Source organism: Peromyscus eremicus, chromosome 5 (assembly GCF_949786415.1).
Source record: "Peromyscus eremicus chromosome 5, PerEre_H2_v1, whole genome shotgun sequence".
In the NCBI taxonomy this organism is placed as follows: domain Eukaryota; kingdom Metazoa; phylum Chordata; class Mammalia; order Rodentia; family Cricetidae; genus Peromyscus; species Peromyscus eremicus.
The window spans coordinates 115738161-115762248 of record NC_081420.1 but is presented as its reverse complement, the minus strand read 5'-3'; the positions used below and the strand labels follow the sequence as shown (position 1 = coordinate 115762248).

Below are 24088 nucleotides of genomic sequence, written 5' to 3'. Positions count from 1 at the left end.
GCAAGAAGCCTGCCATGGCCATACAGTTTGTAAGCAATATAAGTCTCTGTGTTTACTTGGTTGGGTCTGAGCGGCTGTGGGACTGGCGGGTGACAGAGATTTGTCCTGACTGTGGGCCAGGCAGGAAAACTCTAGCTACACATAGATATGTGCCTTGCTCAACCCTCATCAGAGAAGTTTCTTTGTTGATAACAATTAACACAAAGGACCACAACTGAACAATGTGATGAGTGAGTCGGAGCACTCAGCCATAAGTGTACAAGTCTTTGCCACAAACCTTTTGTTATGGCTCTGAGATCTCTGTGGGACAGGAGTTAGAAAGGCTGTAAGAGCCAGAGGTAGCAAATGACCTCAAGAAAATGGTGTTTCCTAGACATATAGGGTAGATCTACATATGAACTCACCGTTATTGTGGCAGCATGTACAGACATACACAAGCTCAAGCCAGAGGAATTCCCAGCATGAAGAAGCGGTGGTAGGTAGGCATGAAGTCCCTCCCCTAGCTCAAATATCAGTCACTCTCTGGGGTAGCCTCGGGCTCAGTAGTACTCTGCCAACATAAACTTAACTTACTAGGGGTTGAGGATGAATATGAGGTTGAGTGAGTAGGGAGGTGGCAGAAAAATGGGGAAGTTGGAGGAGAAGATGGATATCACCAAAATACATTGTATGAATGATTAAGTTCTCAAAAAAGTAAAAATACTGTTTTTAAAGTGTATTCACAACTTTTATATATAAGAAATGTCATTCGAGTGAAATGTTCATGGTCTTCTTACAATGTACACAGGTAAAAAATTACAAATAGACTTTAAAATTTCCAAGTTAAAAAAAAATGTTTAGATTCTTGCAATACTCATTGAAAGCCTCCAAAACATTTTCCAAAGAAAACTAAAAGAAATTTCATTTGTGAATATCCATTCTGTGGTCAAAATTTACTTGATATAAACAACTTGAGTTTAAAATTTCTTTTCACATTTCTAAAAAAAAAAGTCTGTTTCAGTAAAATCAATGAGTGTTTCTGTTTGTGAAACACTGTAAGCTCTAAGTATTTTAATAAAAACAAAAAGCACAGTAAGCCTTTGTGTTTCTGCCCTTCCATATAGGCTATATTCCTCTTGGGAGGTTGGATGGGATGACTGGAAATCCAAGTGTAGAAGGCACAGGATACCTTCTTAAAAGAGAAAACAGAGGGCTGGGGATATGGCTCAGTGGGTAAAATGTTTGCTGTGCGAGAATGAAGACCTCACTCAATCCTTGGCATCCATGTAAAACACAGGAGGGCACAGTACCATATAATCTCAGTGCTGAGGAGGCAGAGCCAGGAGGATCCCTGGAGCTTGCTGGCCAGATAATTTATCCAAAATGTGAAGTCTAGATACAGTGTCAATCTCCAGTCTCCACACATACATGTACACATGTGTACATGTATGTAGATAATACATTAAAATATTAAAAAATAGGAAATTATTCTAATGCAATCAATTATGAGACCAAGTCCCATTTGCTTTTAATCTTCTACTTCAAAGTTAATGTCAAGGATATTCCTTTCAACAATGGGTTTCTTCTTGTCCCTAGGACATGGAGTTGCTGGAGGGCCTCATGGCCCTATAATGGCCATATGTGCATCTCATCTTCATTTCTTGACACCTTTTTTCTAAGGCACACACACACTGCCATCCCATCATTCCAAGGGCTCACAAAATGAATCAATTTCTTTCAGAGAAAGTTTTCGAACACTAGAGCTACTACAAGAGCATGTATCAACAAATCAACCATGACTGACAATGAATAAATATGTTCCCTCATTGTCTTCTGTCTCCAATGATTAGCTAGGAACTTATGTTGATATTTAATTCTGACCATTTTGAAAAATGTTATTGGGGAAGGAGAGATACCTTAGCGGTTAGGAGCACATACTGCTTTTGCAAAAGAACCCATTTCAGTTCTCAACACCCACATGGCAGCTCACAATCATCTGTAACTTCTGTTCCAAGGGACCCACAGCCGTCCTCTGGGCTTCATAATGACACTGGCCATTCAAGTGGTTTGTATATACACATATAGTCAAACACTCATACAACAGAAACAATGCTATAGATACATCCATTAAACATCACATTTCTGGATACTGATAAATACCAAAGATCTGCTTTGTTTGCTTTGCCTATTGTAACCATAGCACCCAGATCCATACTCTCTAAGACTGCGCCATATATTCTTAGTTATAACATGAAGTCAAAGGGGGAAATTGGAGACAGTAGTCTTACACATCTGATTATAAAGTAATTTTACATTTTTATGTTTGCATGAGGTACAATATCCACAGGTTTCACTTATTTTAGATAATATTATATTTCAAGATAATTAAGGCTATAAGTATCTCCATTTTTCAGAGGCTAGAAGATGTAACCCAAACAGCTATTCCTCAGGGATACAGGGTCTTATTTACACTTTACAAAGAAGTTTTAAGAATCTATGTGTCAGTGTTTAAAACAATTAGATATTACTATATTAGCTGTGTTACTTAATATATATTAAGTACAAATGCTATACATCATTATTGAACTTTTAAATTAGAAGTAAAAAACAAATGTGTTTTATATAAACATTTCACCTTTAGAAGGGATAATGTTCTTATAAGCTAAAGGCAGCATAGCCACAAAAACTTGCTTATTTAAACCAAGTAAGGTTTACTGCAGCCCATGTGTCACATGTATCCCGGGATGGCTATGAATATGATCCAACATATTTGTAGATGACAATGTCAGTTTGAAATACCAAGAGATTGAAACGTGTCTACAGAATATTCCAAAGCAAAATATGTTATATTCACTTCTCCCCACAACAAAATAAAAAGCTGAGTTTTAATGTCCTTGTTTCCACTCTACTTTAACAATACAGCCACCTTTATTCTGTTTTTCCTGTTCCCTTTTGTATTCTTTTTTTTTTTTTTTGGTTTTTTCGAGACAGGGTTTCTCTATGTAGCTTTACACCTTTCCTGGATCTTGCTCTGTAGACCAGGCTGGCCTGGAACTCACAGAGATCCGCCTGCCTCTTGCCTCCTGAGTGCTGGGATTAAAGGCGTGCACCACCACCGCCCGACACCTTTTGTATTCTCAACTGATGAAACAATTTGACATCAGTATGGTTTAGTAAACACCATCAGGATGTAAAACACAGAAGATGTAGAAAGTGTGGTGATACTGTGGACAAGCTGGAATCCCCAGACATTACTATTGGGAACTAAAGTGGTATAGCCATTCTGAGAAAACAGTTAAGATGATTCCTTAAACAACTAAATGTAGAAATACAATGTGAATCTCCATTCTGGGCATATACTCCAAAGGAACAAAAGTAGAGATTCAGCAACATGTATACCCTCATGTTCACAGTGTCATTATTCAGAATATTCAAAGGGTGAAATCTATTCAAGTCTCAAATGATGGATGCCCATGCTGACATGGGATATTATGCAGCCTAATAAAGAAAGTACGTCCTGGCACACGATGCAATCCAGAATGATCTTACAAGACATTGTGCTAGGTGAAATCAACCATACTAAAGAAAGAAACCATACTGTAAGATTCTGATTATTTGAGGTACCTATGGTGATCAGAATCACAGAGGCAGCAAGCCAAGTATCGGCATCTGGGAACTCAGGGAAGGAGCTACGGAAGAGTCAGCATTAAACAGGGATAGAGCTGTATGGTTTGAGATAACAAAAACGTTCTGAAGAAGGACGGTGGCAGCAGTGATACAGAAGTGGGTATGACAGTGTACACTCAAAGTGTTAAGAATAGTTAAAACAGGAAACTTCAGGATATACTTTTTAATTAGATAAAACAATTTTGTAATGATTTTAATTACTTGAAACATGAAATAAACTTAGAACTTGTTCTTTTATCTCTACATGGAATGTTAGTGCTTTGTAGGATAGGAGAATCCTTACTCAAAACAAAAGGCATTTGGACTTCTATGATGAAAACTGAAAAAGCCAGAAACAAATCTGAAAGCTTAACTCTCAAAGCCCCATCTCAGTCACACACACACACATACAAACTCCAGTCTCAATAACACACACAAACATACACACACACACACAGCATGTAGTTAGTATGTCAATATGACACTGCCCCAGTGACCTCTAACCACTCATACAAAAGCATACAATTGCTCACATTTTCTCTAGTTCATTGGACTTCAAACACCTTAAAGAGGTGTGTCATTCAGAAGCACCAGCTACTATATCACAGCCATGGTCACAAGCCTCTCATGCTCCTCAGTAACAAACAAACACTGTTTTGCGGGCTAAGCACTCTTCAACCAAGTATGATATTATCTTGACAGAGGTGTTTCTCACCCAAAAATTTTTAAGGTACCTCACACATCTAGGAGTAGTCTCTAAACCGTTGTTTAAAATAGGGTGGGCAGAGAAGTTAGAAGTGGCAGTTCACCCTTTAGTCTTTCACAGAATACAATGAAAAGAGCTTTCTACTGATATTATTTTATAAGGATATATAAGCATTGAAATGTACATCCTATTAGCTATCAACAATAGTATAAATGTATACTATAATTAATGATTTTTTTTTTAAATAATGGTTATTTGTCACTTTTAACATCACTGTAATAAAAAACCGGAAAGAAGTTACTTATAAAAAACAGATTTCGCATCTGTTCATGGAAAGTACAGTCCCTATGACAGGAAAGAATGGCAGTGAGAATGGGTCATAGCTGCATCAGCAGGCATGTGAGGCCACTGGCTGCATTGCCTTGGTGGTCGGGGAGCAGAGAACACTAGGTCTGAAATCCAGGCAGAGGCACACCCTATAGAGCCACCTCAACCATCCACTTCCCAACGAAGCTCCCCTCCTAATGGTCCCATAATCTCCAGAAACAGTGTCTCCAGCAGGGACTAAGTGTTCAAACATCTGAGCCTCTGTGAGGCATCGCACTATCCAAACAACACCCCCATCCTCACCCTCATGGACTCATGGCCATCCCACACTGAAAAGTCCATTCATACAACTTCAAGGATGCCTGTAGCATTACAGCTGCAATGCTATTCAAAAGCTCTGAGACTGAGGGTAGTCAGAAATGAGGGCCCCTGCAGTACCAGAAGCAAAGCTGTACACTTCCAAGGTATAGTGGCTAGAGTAAACATTCCCATTTCACAGAGGGAGATGGGTTATAGGAAGGAATGACTGGACCAGAGCAAATGGAAACCCAAAAGGTTAAACCCTAAACCCAGAAACTCCATGCCCAGCATCTGGGGCTAGTGATCACATCAGCTGTTCTTTAATGGGCTGGGTGACTCCGATCCTACATCTCTGTCTTCTGAGGTGTAGCTTCTATGTGTGGCCATGGCAGAAGCTGGTCAAATACTATCCTAGGTGGCCATTTTTACAGTAGAGTCTCTTTTTCTTCAGGTACTTTCCTTGCAAACGAATTATTTTATTATTTTATTTTTTACTGGGGTTCTCTGCTTTACAACCTGGTGAAGTCTTAAGGCTCTCTTTATTTTCCATGGTGCTTTAAACTGTAGTTTCTCTCTAACAGCATTAATCTCTTTGTGTATGAGGGGGGATGTGTATGTGTTCCTGTGCACACGTGTGCTTACAGGTATATATGTATACACATATGTGTAAAGGACACAGGTTGACATTGGGTGTCTTCCTCAGTCACTATTTTTGGTACTAAAATCTCTGAACTTAGAACTCACGGACTTGTTAGAGTAGCTAGCCATCAGGCTCCATGTTCCCATCCCTCACCCTCCAGAGCTGGGATTACAGATGCCAACCATCATGCCTGGCTTTTATGTGGGTGATGGACATCCAAACTCGGGTCCTCATGCTTATGTGGTGAGTGCATTTCTCATGGTGCTAATTTGTTTGCAGCAATCATGTCTCCAACTCCAACTAAATTCACACTTTTTCTTACCAACATGAACATTTTCCACAACTTTCTGTTCTGCCCCAGAGTAAACCTGCCAAAAGCAGTGAAAAATAACCACAATGCAACTGGAATGCTGTAATGCTTCGAAATTTCCTTTGCTAAACAAATAAGTTTGTTAATTTTTAATTCAGAATCAGCTTTTCAACAAAAGGGCAGAATGTAGCCAGATGCATTGTCAGAACATGGATGTCCCTAGTAGAGTCCTCATTCCCCTTTGAAATCTCATGCAAACATTTTCACATCCACATTTCTAAAAACAGTTCAGTTTTCTGAACCTCTACCAGAAAGGTCCACTAAGCTCTACATATAGCACTTTACTACTTTGTTAGCCTGAATCTAAGAGAAGAAAAAGTGGGAAGTAGCCTTGAATGCATTGGCACAGAAGACAACTTTCTAAATGTAATACCAGTAGCATAGATACTGAGAGCAACAATTAATAAACGGGACCTCATAAAATTAAGAAGCTTTTGTAAGCCAAAGGACACTATCAATACGACATAATGGCAAGCCAGGCGGTGGTGGCGCACGCCTTTAATCCCAGCACTCGGGAGGCAGAGGCAGGTGGATCTTTGTGAGTTCGAGGCCAGCCTGGTCTACAGAGCAAGATCCAGGAAAAGGCGCAAAGCTACACAGAGAAACCCTGTCTCATAAAAGCAAAAAAAAAAAAAAAAGACATAATGGCAGCCTAGAGAATGGGAAAAGATCTTCACCAATCCTACATCTGACAGAGGACTGATCTCCAAAATACACAAAGAACTCAAGAAACCAAATAATCCAATTAAAAAATGGGGTACAGCTCTAAAGAGAGAATTTTCAACAGAAAAATCTCAAATGGCCAAAAGACACTTAAAGAAATGTTCAACATCCTTAGCCATCAAGAAATGCAAATCAAAACAACTCTGAGATACCATCTTACACTATCAGAATGGCTAAGATCAAAACACTGATGACAGTCTATGCTGGAGAGGATGTTGAGTAAGGGGAACACTCCTTCATTGCTGGTGGGAGTGCAAACTTGTATAGCCACTCTGGAAATCAGTACAGTGGTTTCTCAGAAAATTGGGAATCAACCTATTTCATGATCCAGCAACACCACTCTTGGGCATATACCCAAAGGATGCACATTCATACCACAATAATACTGGCTCAACTGTGTTCATAGCAGCATTATTCATAATAGCCAGAACCTGGAAACAACCTAGATACCCCTTAACTGAAGAATGGATAAAGAAAATGTGGCACATTCACACAATGGAGTATTACTCAGCTATAAAAAAACAATGACATCATGAAATTTACAAGCAAATTGATGGAACTAGAAAAAAAAAACATTCTGAGTGAAGTAACCCAGACCCAGAAAGACAAACACAGTATTTGTTCTCTCATAAGTAGATATTAGACATAAAGCAAAGGATAACTGGCAACAATCCACAACCCCAGAGAAGATAGGTAACAAGGAGGACCCTAAGAGAGACATGCCTGGATCCCCTTAGAAAGGGGAAATAGATAAGATCTCCTGAGTAAATTGGGAGCGCTGTGGGTGGCAGTTAAGGGGCGGTAGCAAAAGAACATGAGAACATGAGAAAAATGGGATGGTCGAGTTGGGGTGGGACAGAGAAGGAGAGCAAGGAAAGAGATATCTTGACAGAGGGAGCCATTATGGAGTTAGGGAGAAACTGGTGGTAGGGAAATTCCCAGGAACCCACAAGGATGACACCAGCTAAGACTCCAGGCAATAGTGGAGAGGGTACCTGAATTGTCCTTCCTCTATAAACAGATTGATGACTACCCTAATTGTCATCATAGAACCTTCACCCAGTAACTGATGAAATCAGATGCAGAGATCCACAACTAAGGACTGGGTAGAGCTCCTGGAGTCCAGTCGAAGAAAAGGAGGAGGGATTGTATGAGCAAAGGGGTCAAGGACATGATGGGGAAACCCACAGAGACAGCTGACCCGAGTTAGTGGGAGCTCACTGACTCCAGACTGACAGCTGGGGAAAGTACATGGGACTGAACTAGGCCTCTGAACGTGGGTGACAGTTGTGTGGCTTGGGCAGTTTGTGGGGCTCCTGGAATTGGGACCAGAATTTATCCCTAGTGAATGAATTAGCTTTTTGGAGCCCATTCCCTATGGAGGGACAACTTGCTCAGCCTTGATTCAGGGGGGAGGGGCTTGGTCCTGCCTCAACTTGATATACCAGACTTTATTGACTCCCCCCCCCCCCCGCCCATGCAAGGCCTTATCCTCTCTGGGGAGTGGATGGGGGAGAGAGTAGGTAGAAGGTTGGGGGTGAATGGGAGGAAGGGTGGGAGGTGTAAAATGAAAAAAAAAAACTTTTAAATAAAAAAGAAAAAAGTAATTGGTACTAAAGACGTTTAAACATGAATTTCCTGTGGTATTCACACAGCTGCATCTGAGGACTTGCTCTGATAGAAGACCCAGACTGTCAGATCAGAGGTTCACATGCTGAATTAGAGCCTTTATTCTAAAAGCCATAAGTAGGTCATCAGGAAACTGCATTTGGATTTTCTCAGTCTTTCAATTATCATACTTTGAACAGATGTCATCATCCTCAGTCTCTATTTGACTTCTTGATACAATTTAAAAACAAAAACAAAAACAGTAGCTGTGCAATCACAAAATGTAGGAAAACCAGTACTGTGGGTCAAGGTAATTAGTAAATTTTACACAAAACATGATAAACGTGCTCAAGTTTTGCTTCTGGGGGAGAAAACTTGTGTATGTGTATGTGTAAGGTTGTTTTTTATTTTGAGACAGTATCTCAAAACTGATGCCTAGCCTGGCTTCAAATGCATAGGCATTCTCCTGTTTTAGACTCACAGGTGCTAGGATTGCAGGCATGAACCTTCACACTTGGCTAAAACGATGAATTTCAATGGGGAGTTTAGGAATAAAATAGGTCCACATTAAAATTTCATGTTTTTTTAAATCAAAATTGACCCAATATTTTTCTGGGAAAAAACAAGTAAACTCTATGTCTATATTTAAAAATACTTACCATATAATAATCCTTAAATATTCCTGATGATCCAGCTAAGCTCTGAGTAGACTCATGAGGTGGACGAGAAGACCTCCTCCATGCAAAGCTTCGCCAATCATAAAGCATTTTCTCTGCTGGAAATGTGGATAGAGGTTGAAATAATATTTATCTAAGAAGAGTACACACTGATCATATTGCTTAATGATACAAAGAGGAAAACAAATCATTTTTATGGGCTCACTTTTCTGTGTTAAAATCACATCTTGTCATCTCATCAGAGAGAGATGAAGAAGCGATGGCACTCACAGAAAAAGACGTGAATGAACTGGCTCCTTCACAGCAAAGCTTCGTGGTTTTATTGCATGCACTGTGCCCACCAGAAGGTTAATGAGTTCATTTTCATCACTCATTTCTCCCAAGAACACTGACTTCCTTTTTAAAAAGAAGACTTAAAGCAAAATCCTATTTGTGAATGGCACATATAAGAAGAAAAGGAATGCAAGTACATTAAAAGAAAAATCCAGAAAATTATGATTAAAAACTAAGTTTTAAAACTGTGAAGTAAATGAAACTGTTAACAGTGCTAAGGTGAATATTAATGAGAGAAGAAACATCCAGAAGAGGCCCTCAGTTCTTCCATGGGATTTCGGCTGCAATCTTGTCTTTGAATAAATGATGGGGAGATTTGAGACTCACCTAAGGTTTTTTTTTCTCAAAACTACCTGTTATTTTTTTTAAAGAGAATAATTAGTTCAATCTTGTCATTCAAGAAAGCCAAATGGTATCATATTTCCAACTTTCCTAATATTTACTCAAATTCTAGTCTAAAAATATCAGTTCAATAGTCATCTATGATGTATTACACAAGAATTTTGAGACTTCAGAAGTAATTGTTTTATTTAATTGCTCCAGTTTATTTATGGAATCATAGGCTGAATGTCTTATAGGGGGCAAAAATGTAAATTTAAGTCAAAAAAAGGTAAATGTTATTGCACAGATATAATAATACCCATGCACATTTTATTTTTATGCAATTGTCTGGTTGGTATCTATCAAAAAGTTTAAAACCTCTTTAAAAAGGGAATACAATAAATCATGACTTTCATTCTTGACTCAATATATACACAGGAAATTTTGGGGGGGTCAGGAAAATTTTTAGTGGAAGCAAATTTCACTAAGAAGCAGCTTACAGAGAACTGATTAGATTAAAAGAACAAAAAATGTTGACCAGGAATAGGTCATATGCCTTTTACTTTAATTGGGACTTTTATAGGCCCTTGGGAGAGACAGGGTCACATAGAACCAATCAGAGGTTTAGCAAGTCCTCACATTTTTTGTTAGTTTTCTTTTTTGAATATTTATTTTTATTTTATTTGTATAGGTGTTTTCCATTAATGTATGCCTGTGCATCATGTGCATCCATTGCCTATGGGTGCCCTAAGAGGGTGTCAGATTCTCAGGAAGTGGAGTTACAGATGGTTGGCAGCCACCATGTAGGTGCTGGAAATCAAACCAGGTCTCCTGGAAGAAGAGCCAGTGCTCTTAACCAGAGTCATCTCTCCAGCTTCCTTGTGAAGGTTTCTTAATGTATTCAAAGCAATATCCCACAATTCCTATTCTACCCTCTTTCCTCACAATATGTCCACAATGAATGCTTGCATGTCTGTTTCCCAGCGTCTTAAATTCCATATGGCAGACCCATGTGATTGTATACTTGAATCTGGGTGGCAGCAAAAAAAAAAAAAAAAAAAAATGGCAACAGTAAAAAGTTTCAGAATGTATGACAACCTAAAATTAATTCAAAATCAATAAATCGGTGTCCATGTTGTACTGTGCACCTCCACCGCAGCTTCATTCCTGCATACACATGCACGCTCCAATTCCAGATGACATATGTCGTATGCTGTCAACCATAGTTCTTTTACAATAGAAACTTTTCTTCTCTTAATTAAAAAAGCAGAGACTTCAACCCTCAGCATCAAAGTCATGAGTTACTTTATCTTAGATTGCACTATATTAGAATTTGATTTTTAAAAGTACTGTTTGAGTTACTGGCTTGAGCATCATTTTTTATATATATTAAATAAATGTTGGCTTGGGAGTAGGAACGATTTCCAACAATTTCTGGCATGGCTCTAAACATACTACTGCAATTTTGCATTACACAATTTATGTGATGCAACGTTCTCAGCATTGATGAGTATAAAAATATCAATAAACTGCTGGAGACATGGCTCAGTGGTTAAGAGCACTGACTGCTCTTTCAGAGGACGTGGGTTCAATTCCTAGCACCCACATGGCAGCTAACAACTGTCTGTAACTTCAAGATTTGACACCCTCACACAGACATAAATGCAGGCAAAAGCACCAATGCAAATAAAATAAAGATAAATAAATTATTAGCCAGGCAGCGGTGGCACATGCCTTTAATCCCAGCACTTGGAAGGCAGCAACAGTCGGATCTCTATGATTTCGAGGCTGGCCTGGGCTACAGAGTGAGTTCCAGAACAGGCACCAAAACTATACAGAGAAACCCTGTCTTGAAAAAAAAAAAACAAAAAGAAAAAAATCAATAAACTCTGAAAAAAGATGAAGATATTCTGTGTCTTATAGTTTCATATATTCAGCCAAGGTTTAATTCTTTTTATAAAGTAAGCAAGAACATCTATGTCATTATTATGCAAATTTGCCTTAATCTTTCATGGTAAAGTTACATGTATACCAAAGAAGTGTTTTAAAATAGACTTCCTCGATTTATCAGTAAACATTTGATCTGTATGCCTGTTTTGTAGATCTCTATACTTGGGGGCACAATTTCTGAGGCAAAAGGGGGTTTCTAGTCCAAAAGTTTAAGAAGCCTTGTTGCAGCGAACTGCACATCTCTTTCCAATCTCTGATTTCAATTCGTAAACTTTTCTGGGATGAGAACAGTATCTTACTTGGCATGGGCCCATGTTTCTGGCTCATTAGAATACAAGTAAAGTAGCTATGTGAACACTGGTGAATCCAATTTGGCCTCAGCCCACACAGCAACAGCCATCTGATTCTTGAAAAGGTGCCAAAATATACATTGGATAAAAGCCTCCTGGGCAAGTGGTACTTGGAAAAGGGCACATCCACTTGCACAAGAAGGTGACCAGACTCCTGTCTCCCCTGTACAAAACAGTTCAAAGGATGTAAGATTAGAAGCTATGAACCACCTCAAGATACCAGCAGAGGCTGAGATTTTTCTGAACACTGCACATTCATAGCTGAGAAACTAACATCAACAAAATAGCAAGGGGGTTTATATTAAACTTAAAAGCATCTTGCAGTAAAAGCAACAATGGAGTTGAATGATAGCCTACAGAATGGGAGAGAAATCTTTGCCAGCTACTCATCCAACAGTTATTTTAATACCCAGAGTGTATAAGAAGTAAAAAAAAAAAAAAAAAAAAACCACAAAAAGAATAATAATAATAAACTCAATAAATGGACAAATTATCTGAAAAAAACACTTCAGAGGAAGGGCAGCAGACCAACAGATACATGAAAAAATATCTAGAATCTTGAGCTGTAAGACAATGAAAATTAAAACTATATAGAGATTCCATCTCATGCCAGTCAGAATGGCTATCATGAAGAAAACAGAAAATAAGAAGTGATGCTAAAGATGCCAGGTTGGGTAAAGACAACCCATTAATGTTAGGAATGTAAGTTAGTCCAATCAGAATGGAACTCAATATGGGCATTCCTCAAATAATTAAAATAGAATTTTTATATGATACAGCTATAATACTCCTGGTATATTTCCCCAAAAAAACAAAATCAGCTTACTACAGAGATACCTGTACAACCATATTTTATTGCTGTATTAATCATAACAGCTAGGTTATAGAACCAGTATAGGTGCCAATCAATATATAAACAGATAAATAAAATGTGGAGTATTCACAATTGAGTTTCAGTCAACCATAAAGAAGAATGATACTGTGTCATTTAAGAAAAAAATATATGGAGCAGGGGATGGTCATGTTGTATCAGTTTTCATACACAGTATCGCAGTACAGGAGTCAGGAGAGTATGAGTCGGGAGAAGGCATTGGTAGGTATGTGAAAGAGGAGAGTGCTGGAAAGAGGGGTCTAAGGAGGGGTAACTGAGGGTGTGACCATGATTAAAACCCTGTGTGTGTGTGTGTGTGTGTGTGTGTGTGTGTGTGTGTGTTGTGTTGTGTTGTGTTGTGTATGTTGTGTGCCTGTGTGTAAAGGTTTTAAAGAAACCCATTAATTTCCACAAGAATGACCAGCTAAGATTCCTAGCAGCAATGCAGAGGGTGCCTGAACTTACCTCCCCTGTACTCAGATTGGTGTCTACCCTAATTGTCATCATAGAACCTGCATCCAGTGACTGATGGAAGCAGATGCAGAGATCCATAGCCAACCAGCTCCTGGAGAACAACTGAAGAGAGGAGGAGGGATCATATGAGCAAGGGGGGTCAAGATCAATGGGGAAAACCACAGAGATCGCTGACCGAGCTGTCTGAAGCTCACAGACTCTGGACTGACAGCTGGGAAACCTGCATGGGACCAAACTAGTACCTCTGAATGTGGGGGACAGTTGTGAGGCTTGATCTGTTTGTGGGCCCCTGGCAAGGGGACCAGAATTTATCCCTAGTGCATGAACTGGCTTTCTGGAACCCATTCCCTATAGTGGGATACCTTGCTCAGCCTTGATGAAGTGGGGATGGGCTAGGCCCTGTCTCAACTTGGTATGCCAGACTTTGTTGACTACCCAAGGGAGGCCTTATCTCCTCTGAGGAGTGGATGGGTAGTGGGATGGGAAAAGATGGGGGGTGGTGGGAGAAAGGAGGGGGAACTGGGGGTGATATGTAAAATGAAAAAAAAGTTTAAATAAAAAAGAAAGAAAACAGTCCTGTGTTTAAAAAAATTCATTAATCTATACAATTACTACATACTAAAACAAGAAAATATAAAAGGAAAATTCAAAAGAATACAGAATTGGTCTCAGTAAATTAAATTATATGGGCAAAGCAGGGGATCTTCCTGACCACCAATGGATCAAAAGCCCATATGGAACTAATACCACACAATTTATTTCTAAAGGAGAATTCGGAGCAATTTCAAATATTTTATCCTGTTTACCCACCAGACAGACTTGTGCAGTTGAGAAGGCCATGTATTATTTCCTCCAGTATGTAGGTATCACACTAGAAAATATAGCTATAACTTTTCCACTCCAGGAAGCAGTAAAGCCTCTACTAAAATCTCCAAGGCAATCATTCACACACTGATGTATGCTAATGACTCCCCCTCAGAAGCCAGCACACAAGGTGACAAGCAACAAACTCCAGTTTACCCTACAAAGTCAGCCCAAAGTTATAAGCTTACAGTTTAAAGAAAACCAGAGTCATATATCAGACTAAATTATCAGAAACTCATCAGAGTCAACAACCTTTTAAGATGATGCCACAGAGAAATAAAGACTTGGAGTCTAGGGTGTGTGTGTGTGTGTGTGTGTGTGTGTGTGTGTGTGTGTGTGTGTGTGTGTGCAGGCTTCACAGGAGCAGGCTCCACATTAATAGGTGGGATAATTAAAATTTTTATCAGTAATCCCAGATATTAGCCAACAGGACAGAACAAAACACTCAGGAATTTAAACATCTTGGGAAATACCATATTTTGGAAAGAGACACATAAGGAGTTCAGAAAGAGCTGTAAATCCTGAACATTAAAGACAAGTGCCAGAGAACTCCTCATACTGATATCTTCCTGATTTTGCTTTTCTTTGAGTCTTATTTTAGGCTCTCCTTTTAAAAAGATGTTATCATACCGCAAGTTCACATTATTCTGCTGTCTTCAGCACAGCTCACTGCCATATCTAGGCACAATTAAAAATGCTTTTCCGGCACCAGTTTGGCACGAGTTTGGCATTCCAACCAGCAAAGTCATAAAAGTGGAAGACCCCATGCAATACAAACCCACCAGGGAACAGAAATGCTTTACCATTCGATTCTAAAGTGCTGCCTTTTCTTGGGACAAAATGTTTCCACCAGATCATCTTTCCTCGGTGTCTAATATCTTGATATTTATAATGGCAATAGTTTCTTGTAGCTAGAGTTTTCCTGCCTGGCCCACAGTCAGGACAAATCTTTCTCACCTGCCAGTCCCACAGCCTCTCAGACCCGACCAAGTAAACACAGAGACTTATATTGCTTACAAACTGTATGGCCATGGCAGGCTTCTTGCTAACTGTCCTTACAGCTTAAATTAATCCATTTCCATTAATCTATACCTTGCCACGTGGCTCATGGCTTACCGGCATCTTCACATGCTGTTTGTCATCATGGTGGCTGGCAGTGTCTCTCTGACTCAGCCTTCCACTTCTCAGCTTTATTCTCCTCCTTGTCCTGCCTATACTTCCTGCCTGGCCACTGGCCAATTAGTGATTTATTTATTGACCAATCAGCAACACACTTGACATACAGACCATCCCACAGCAGTTTCTAAACTAAAGTGGAAAGGGCTTTTTATTTAATTTTTCCATTTTTATTCCAATTTATGTGCTTAACATGAGTCAATTATTTACATAGGTGGAAGATATTTCTAAAACCTAATAAGTATAGTTATTGTAGAAATTTAAATTACTCAAATGATTCACAGAAAACTGGTAAGCTGTGTACCTGGAGATGTCACCAAGGCATGAGAGAATGAGAGGAGAAAGCAGAGGGCTGAGGAAACGAATTAGCTAGCACCCGCCCCTGCATTGCTCAGTTCATCTGGGTGCTGGCAAAAGACAACTGCAATTCTAACTTCATATACAAGGTTTCACTCAACCAAGAGACTAAATGCTTTGAAGTAACAGCCCATGCAGCTGCCCATGACAGAGCAGGATGCCCCAGTGAAAAGCCAATACATCTTTATTAGGACATGACGGAACCAAATGGGTTTAGTGGTCCTGGGTCCCCAGAGCCTCTTTAATGCTGAGCTCATTCTGTTTCCCTTCTACCAATCCTTTTGTATCAATTAATTCTTAGAGTTAATTACACATGCAGTTTTAATCTGTAGGTAATTACAAACAATTAATAGTTAGGAGAGAGAATTAGCAGTTCTTAGTTTGATTATCTATATAATTAAAAGGGATGGTAAGCTAGAGTTGACAAATAGCATCTTAATCATTTGAATAATCAAACCTAAAAAAGTTGATTGGGTAGCTGAATTCTATCTGCTATATTAGTTGAATTTTAGAATAAATAACTAAAAAGTCCATTTAAATTAATTCATATATATTATTTTATAAAACAAAATGAACAATGTATACATTCTAACATGACTAAAACTACCTTCTTTTGTTTGCTTAAAATGAACTGTTCTGAAATAGATTCAAGAAAAATAAAGATATGTGTGGAAGAAAAAAAAACAATAATTTCCTCAACATTATGAAGGTCATGCCTGACACACCTGTAAAAACTGATTAATAAGAGAAAATCCTGTACATTTATCAAAGCTTTACATGACATAAACCTTAAGAGCCTCGGAAAACACATTTTACACTTAAGTCTTACGATGGTTAATTGTGATTTTCAACTTGACTGGATCTGGTATGATGGAGGAGCACCTCTCCAGGGGTCTGTGAGAGTGTCTCCAGAGTGGTTTAACTGAGGAGATTCATCCTGGATGTGGGCGATGCCATGCCATAGAAGGAGGTACCAGGCAGAAGAAGAAAGGAATGAGGAAGACATCAGCAAAATGCCAGAATTCATCTCCCTGACTTTGTAAAACTGTGTAGCCAGCTGCCTTATACTCCTGCCCCCAAAGCTGAGGTTGCCCTCACTGTTACACCTTCCCCATCATACTGACTGTACCTTCACACTCTAGGTCAAAATCAACCCATCTTCCCTTAGCTGCCTCTAATCCAGTACATTTTATCACAGCAATGATAGCTTTAATTAATGTTAAATTAATTAATGTTAAATATATTAGTTTGATACAGGGATAGTAACATTGGCCAAGAATTCCAAATCTCCTCCTATTTAAAATTAACATTAACCATGGAGGAATGGTGGAACAGTCACAGACTAGGAGGGAAGCTCAGAGACGTCTGTTCTGTCATGGAAGGGCTCAGAACAAAGGGGGACATGTGATCAAAGGGGCGACTCTCCTGTGTTTTAATAGCTTGCTTCGAAAGAGAGAAATTGTAGTTTCTATAACCTGTATTGGGGATAAAAGTGATTACAGAGGAGGGTCAGAAAGACCTTTCTGCCTCCTCAGCTTTCTCTTTAGCCAAAAATATTCAGCACTTGATGGCACCATGTTTGGGGGTCATTATGTTCTAAGCCCTGATTATTTCAAAAGACTAATCTGTGTATGTCTTCCAAATATAACTGTTTTACAGATGGAAAGCCAATGCACAAGCCTAGCAGCACAAGTTCGAAAAGTGCATGGGAACTTGCTTCTGAGTATGAAAGGGTACAGTGCAGAACAGTGGCATCTCAGCTGCCTTTCTTTCTGAATTCTCAAGTATTTCAACAGGTTTGGCAGATACATCCAAGCTTTCCATGAATTTAAAATGTTCAGAAAGAATTATGATTTCTGGTTCTATTTGCTTGTTAGCTTCACCCATGAGGCAAGCCCTTACAACCAAGTAAAATGCCACAGGGAAAATGGAAAAGCTGGAAATTCTCATGGTCACAACACATAAATTCCAGTCATTCACCACCAATTGGCAGAAGAGAATTCTTCCTTTAATTAGGATAAATGTAAATAAATCAAGAAGACTCATTCATATACATATTAAGATAATCTCCATTCTCAATCAAGGAAAGTCATTCATGTATACATTAAAATAATCTCCATTCTCAATCTGAAAGATAGTGAGAAAAGGCTTAATACCTCCTAACAGAAAGTAAGAAAATGAAACATCTCTCTCTGCTCACTCCATCAAAATCTACTTGGAATCCACAACTCTAGCAACGCAACCCTGACTCTGAAGAAAGTATGCTATAACTCTAGTGGAAGGGAAAAGCTCATTGCAGAGGCTGGAACTGGCAGGTTTGGTGGCAATGCATGAGGATTATAATTTTTCATGCCCTAAGTAGATAATGATAAGAATGAAGAAACAGAGTGAGAAAGATCTTACCTCAGCAGAGCCAGAGTGTTCTAGGTGTATATCTGAAAAGTATTGGGGACAGTAGAGAACAACACATTGGCGCCCATCAACTACCAAGAGCAGGTAATTGATATATCTGAGGTAAACTGGGTAAAGCTGAGAAAAAAATCACATGCTGTACTGCAATCACTCACTTGGAATAAAGCTCCTTCTCTCTATGCAGGCCTATATCCATGGTAATGTGACTTAATGTGTACTGAAAATTCAATTTGCAAAGCAATTCACAACACACTTCCTGATCTAATCTAACACTAACCCTAACAGTCATGGATACCAATGCTGTCCCCATTTCACAGAAAACTGACAGGATGTTGTATAAACCTGGATGTGAATTTGATGTCGACCAGACGGACCAATGGCTGATTCAACAGAGCCTCCAAAGACACTGACATCCTGAACCCTGTAAATGTTCCCTTCTATGTCACAAGAGATTTCTGAGATGTGATTATATTAAGGATTTAGAGAAGAAAGATAACCTGGGGTTATCCTGGTGGGCATTGCATGTAATAACAGGTGTCTTTACAAAGCCAAAGGATATATGAGAGCCCAAGAGGAACAGACTAATGATGGAAGCCACAAGTACATCAGAGTGACTGGGACAGGGATTGTAATAGGAATGCAGGTATCATCCATAAGCCAGAAAGAGCAACAAAATAGATTCACCATTAGAGTTGCAAGAAGGAACCAGAACTATAAACATGCTAAGTCCAGTGAAGCTGATTTCATTTTTCTTGCCTCTAAGATTATATTCAGAAAACAATCATGACAGAATTGACATAGCAAGTGTGATACCATTGTCTGAGTGTAATCCAGATGGATGGTATGTGTTATAAATGTCCAATCATTTGTTATAGCAACCACAGGAGACAAATATGGTCTCAAATAAAATTCCAGGAAAAGAACTTAAATCAAAAAAATATTTTTAACCTTTTAAATTTTATTTTATTATTTTATCTCTATCATTATTTTGCCTGCATATATGTCTATGTACCACATGCATACCTAGTGCCCTTGGGTCCTAGAAAAGAACATCAGATCCCCTAGGAATGGAATTATAGATGTTTGTGAGTTGCCGTGTGGGTTCTGGGTCCTCTGGAAGAGCAGTCAGTGCTCTTAACTGCTGAAGTGCCTTTCCAGCCTTCTCCAAAAAATATTCTGGTAGACCCAGGGTCAAATTTTTGAAAAATGTTTGGTATTCTCATTATAAAAACAATAAGTAAAGAAAAAATAAGACTATCAAAACTAGTAAGAATTGTTAGAAAAATAAAATTAGAAATGAGCACCTTTTGTAAGACAAGAAATACAAAGAAATAAAAATGTAAATGGGAGACTTCAAATGTAGTTTGGAATCAGTGGGAGTGTGTTTGAGAGCACAGAATACCAAATGACTGGACTTGGCAAGCACCCCTGGAATGCAGATGATGAGCATCCAAAGATGAAAAGGAGAGGAGACGTTAGAGCTTAGTGAAGACAAAAATAAGTAGCTCTGTAACAAATCACATATTACTGAAGATGAAATCAGGCAGGACAATTATAAATGAAGTCACATTAGGTAATTGTTGGTTTTTGTGGCACTCTTACCCTGCGAGGAAATGTCACAAAACACGACAGAATCCACTAACAAGAGCTTTATTAAGATAAGGGAGAGGGACAGATGTGCACAGGCCTGTGGAAAGACACGTGAGTGAAGTGGGACAGGAAATCATGGAGCCAACTTTTTTTTTTTTTAATTTTTTATTTTTTTTTTAATTTTTATTTTGCAATACAATTCAGTTCTACATATCAGCCACAGATTCCCTTGTTCTCCCCCCTCCCTCCCCTCTCACCTCCCCCCCCCCAGCCCACCCCTCATTCCCATCTCCTCCAGGGCAAAGCCTTCCCCACAGACTGAGATCAACCTGGTAGACTCAGTCCAGGCAGGTCCAGTCCCCTCCTCCCAGGCCGAGCCAAGCGACCCTGCATAGGCCCAGGTTTCAAACAGCCGACTCATGCAATGAGCACAAGACCCGGTCCCACTGCCTGGATGCCTCCCAAACAGATCAGGCCAATCAACTGTCTCACCCACTCAGAGGGCCTGATCCAGTTGGTGACCCCTCAGCCATTGGTTCATATTTCATGTGTTTCCGTTCGTTTGGCTATTTGTCCCTGTGCTTTATCCAACCTTGGTCTCAACAATTCTCGCTCATATAAACCCTCCTCTTTCTCACTAATTGGACTCCCAGAGCTCCACCCGGGGCCTAGCCATGGATCTCTGCATCCAGATCCCTCAGTCGTTGGATGGGGTTTGTAGACAATTAGGGTGTTTGGCCATCCCATCACAAGAGTAGGTCAGTCGGGCTGTCTCTTGACCATTGCCAGCAGTCTGTTGTGGGGGTATCTTTGTGGATTTCTGTGGGCCTCTCTAGCACTTTGCTTCTTCCTATTCTCATGTGGTCTTCATTTACCATGGTCTCCTATTCCTTGTTCTCCCTCTCTGTTGTTGATCCAGCTGGGATCTCCCACTCCCCCAAGCTCTCTTTCCCTCGACCCTCGCCCTTCACTACCCCCACTCATGTCCAGGCTGTTCATGTAGATCTCATTCCATTTCTCTGTCATTGGGCGATCCCCGTGTCTTTCTTGGGGTCCTGTTTTCCAGGTAGCCTCCCTGGTGATGTGAGTAGCAGTCCAGTCATCCTTGTTCCACATCTAGTATCCTCCTATGAGTGAGTACATACCATGTTTGTCTTTCTGAGTCTGGGTTACCTCACTCAGGGTGATTTTTTCTAGATCCATCCATTTGTCTGCAAAACTCATGATGTCATTGTTTTTCTCTGCTGAGTAGTATTCCATTGTGTATATGTACCACATTTTGTTTATCCATTCTTCAGTTGAAGGGCATCTAGGTTGTTTCCATGTTCTGGCTATTACAAACAATGCTGATATGAACATAGCTGAACAAGTGCTCTTGTGGTGTGGTTGAGCATTCCTTGGGTATATGCCCAAGAGTGGTATAGCTGGATCTTGGGGGAGATGGATTCCCAATTTTCTAAGAAAGCGCCATATTGATTTCCAAAGTGGTTGTATAAGCTTGCATTCCCACCAGCAGTGGAGGAGAGTTCCCCTAGCTCCACATCCTCTCCAGCATAAGGTGTCTTCAGCGTTTTTGATCTTAGCCATTCTGACAGGCATAAGGTGGTATCTCAGAGTTGTTTTGATTTGCATTTCCCTGATGATTAGGGATGTTGAGCAATTCCTTAAATGTCTTTCAGCCATTTGAGTTTTAAATGGTGCCAACTTATAAAGGCTGGGCCGAGCTGTGCACACAGGCCCATGCGGCTATTCCACACATGCGCATAGATCACATGGTTGCGCTGCGCTTTACTCAACTGCACAAAGCCACGGGGTCCTGGTCACGCCAAACGTTTTGACAGGGAAATGACTAGGCAGAAGTGACTAGGTCCCGCTGGGTATTCTCGCGACCATCCCCAACTGTGGGAGCATGTTGGGAATCCTTATCAGTAATAAATTCCTGAATTGAAAAATGATCAGAATCTTCTAGCAAATAGTTGTTTGTTTGTTTGTTTTTTTTAAGTTTGGGTGATAGTAACTGAAAATACATTTGTTTATAATTATATCCTACAAAATTAGAGGAATGAAAATTTAAATTATAGGAATAAAAATAAAGAATATTTTGTACAGATTTGAAAAAGGAAAACAGGGGCTGGAGAAATGGCTCAGAGGTTAAGAGCACTGACTGCTCTTCCAGAGGTCCTGAGTTCAATTCCCAGCACCCACATGGTGGCTCACAACCATCTGTAATGAGATCTGGCATCCTTTTCTGTGTACATAATAAATATAAATAAATCTTTAAAAAAAAAAAGAAAAAGGAAAACATGTGCAAGGTATAAAACGTAGATATTCTCAAATTCATTCTGGGACCGACCCAACAAAAGAATCAATAAATAATAGACCAACAACAGGATTTTCTGAATAAAGAAAAGTTGCAAAACAGAAACTTTATAAGTAACTTTTCTTCAGTGTTTAAAGGCCAAAGGAAAAAATTCTCAAATCTGCTGAGAAAATCTTGCTTTTTGTTTGACAACCCACATAATCCTCTGAAGACTAAGACAGGAATCAAATTAAGGATGGAAGACCCTGAAATTCTGGCAGAAGAGAAGCAGAATTCTTCTGATAGTGCAATTGACTCTTAAAGGATCATGTGTTCCCATGCATTCTAGACTTAAAGGCAGGAGCTGCCTATTTCCTGCTCGCAGCCTCATCTGCATAGCAGGCTTTCCCAAGAACCCAATCATTAGATTCTAAAACATAAGCTTGAACTCAACCCACTATAAAAGCTCTGTGAGCTTTCAAGTGGCTTCCTGGGCTATGTTTACCAAAAGCCCAGATCCAGTGGACTGCCGTGGGCAAACACCTAACTTCACTGGAAGCCTGTACACAGATATCCAATAAAGATTATCCAAGAACAATAAATGGCTATTTTCATTTTCATAGAACTTAATGACTTGTCTGTGGGAGAATACCCCCTGGGCTACACCTGGCCTAGCTCCAGAGTGGGAGCAGGCAGCCTTTATCTACCTTCTGTTTCTCACTTACCTTTTGTTTCTCTTATGTCCTCTGTGTGATCTTGTCTGAGAGTTCCCCAAGGCTACAAAGCATATGCAAAACTTGTTTGGGAACAGTCCAACAAATTGTGACATTACTTGAGTGTTTGCATTTGGCATTGTCCCTTTGGAGACCCATGCAGGTTGTTTTGAGGATATGGAAATCAACTTGCTTAAGTGTAAATTTGGAGAACAATGAAAATGCCCTTGGTTAAGGGAAGGTGGCTCAGTCTCTCAGGCTGTAAATACGCTGAGTCCCCCCGCTGCTAGAAGGCTAAAGATCTTCTTAAGGTGCTCTGTCTTCTTCCCAAGGACCACATGAACCCACCTACACCTACACAACTATACTAGTCTCCTTTGTAACAACTTGTTCTGCAACAGCTGAAGCACTCCATTCCCCTCTGCGAAGCCTCTCACTATGCTATGGAACAACCCCTAAGTGTCCCCATGAAGCTGTGAGGTTTAACTAGGAAAAAAATTATGCCTTGAAAACAGAAGGTAGGATAAAATATATCTAAAGTTAACAGCAATCATTCCAGGGTAGTGAAATATCAGATAACTGTCAGTATTTATTTGGTGGTGGGGTTGATAGTGTTCAATTTTCTGCAATAAACCATATCTAATTGGAAGCTTAGAAAAATACATTAAAAATATAGCCACATATTGTGAAGCAAAATTAAGTTAAAATTATAGACAAAATCAAGCTCTGGAGCTAGCCCAGAACGTGAACGTTTGCTTCTTGTGAAGCATTACAGTAAAAACTAAATTTTGCTCTTTTTCTAAAAAGGACAGTTTATACTTGCAAAGCAGGAAATTCATTTTGGTGAAACTTCCTTTGAACAAATAAAGATAAAAATAAACATTTTCCTTAAAATTACCATCAATGATACAACTTTGGGTGTTTGAGGCAAGGATAAAATCATTCAAGACTCAGAAGTTGCCGTCCCTTCCCAGGAAGGAGGGAACAGCCTGCTGGCAGAATGGCTTAGAGAACTCCAGGGCTTAGGAAGTGAGGATTCCTGCAAGACAGCACTCAAGGGCCAGTTCCCCGTAGACTCATCCAAAGTGCAATCTGCAAACACCTCATTTCTCATCTTTGCCAGAAGTCACTATGACATACACAGCTCATGCTGGCAGCAATCTCTAAGACTAGGGCTGTGACCAGCGTCTGTTGAAGCCCACAGTTGCCATGCCTGCGACAGAAGAGATGTTTAATTATTCATCTATTAGCAAGTGGATTTTCTAATTGCTTTTGGTTTTGATTTTTCTATTGAGACAGGGTCTCACAATCTGTATACACAACCCAGCCTCAAACTCATGTTCCTCCTTCCTCAGCTGCCCAAAAGCTGTGTGCTAGCACAT

General features: G+C 39.7%; 1 protein-coding gene across 2 annotated transcripts in view; it reads right to left on the bottom strand.

Moving 5' to 3' along the window:
• The window catches only part of Iqcm (IQ motif containing M), a 467544-nt gene that overhangs the window by 236970 nt on the left and 206486 nt on the right, over positions 1-24088 (bottom strand). For both annotated transcript variants that reach the window (XM_059264269.1, XM_059264270.1), the window contains exon 8: positions 8979-9094. In XM_059264269.1, coding sequence (XP_059120252.1) covers positions 8979-9094 — 116 coding nt within the window. The remainder of the gene's footprint in view (positions 1-8978; positions 9095-24088) is intronic.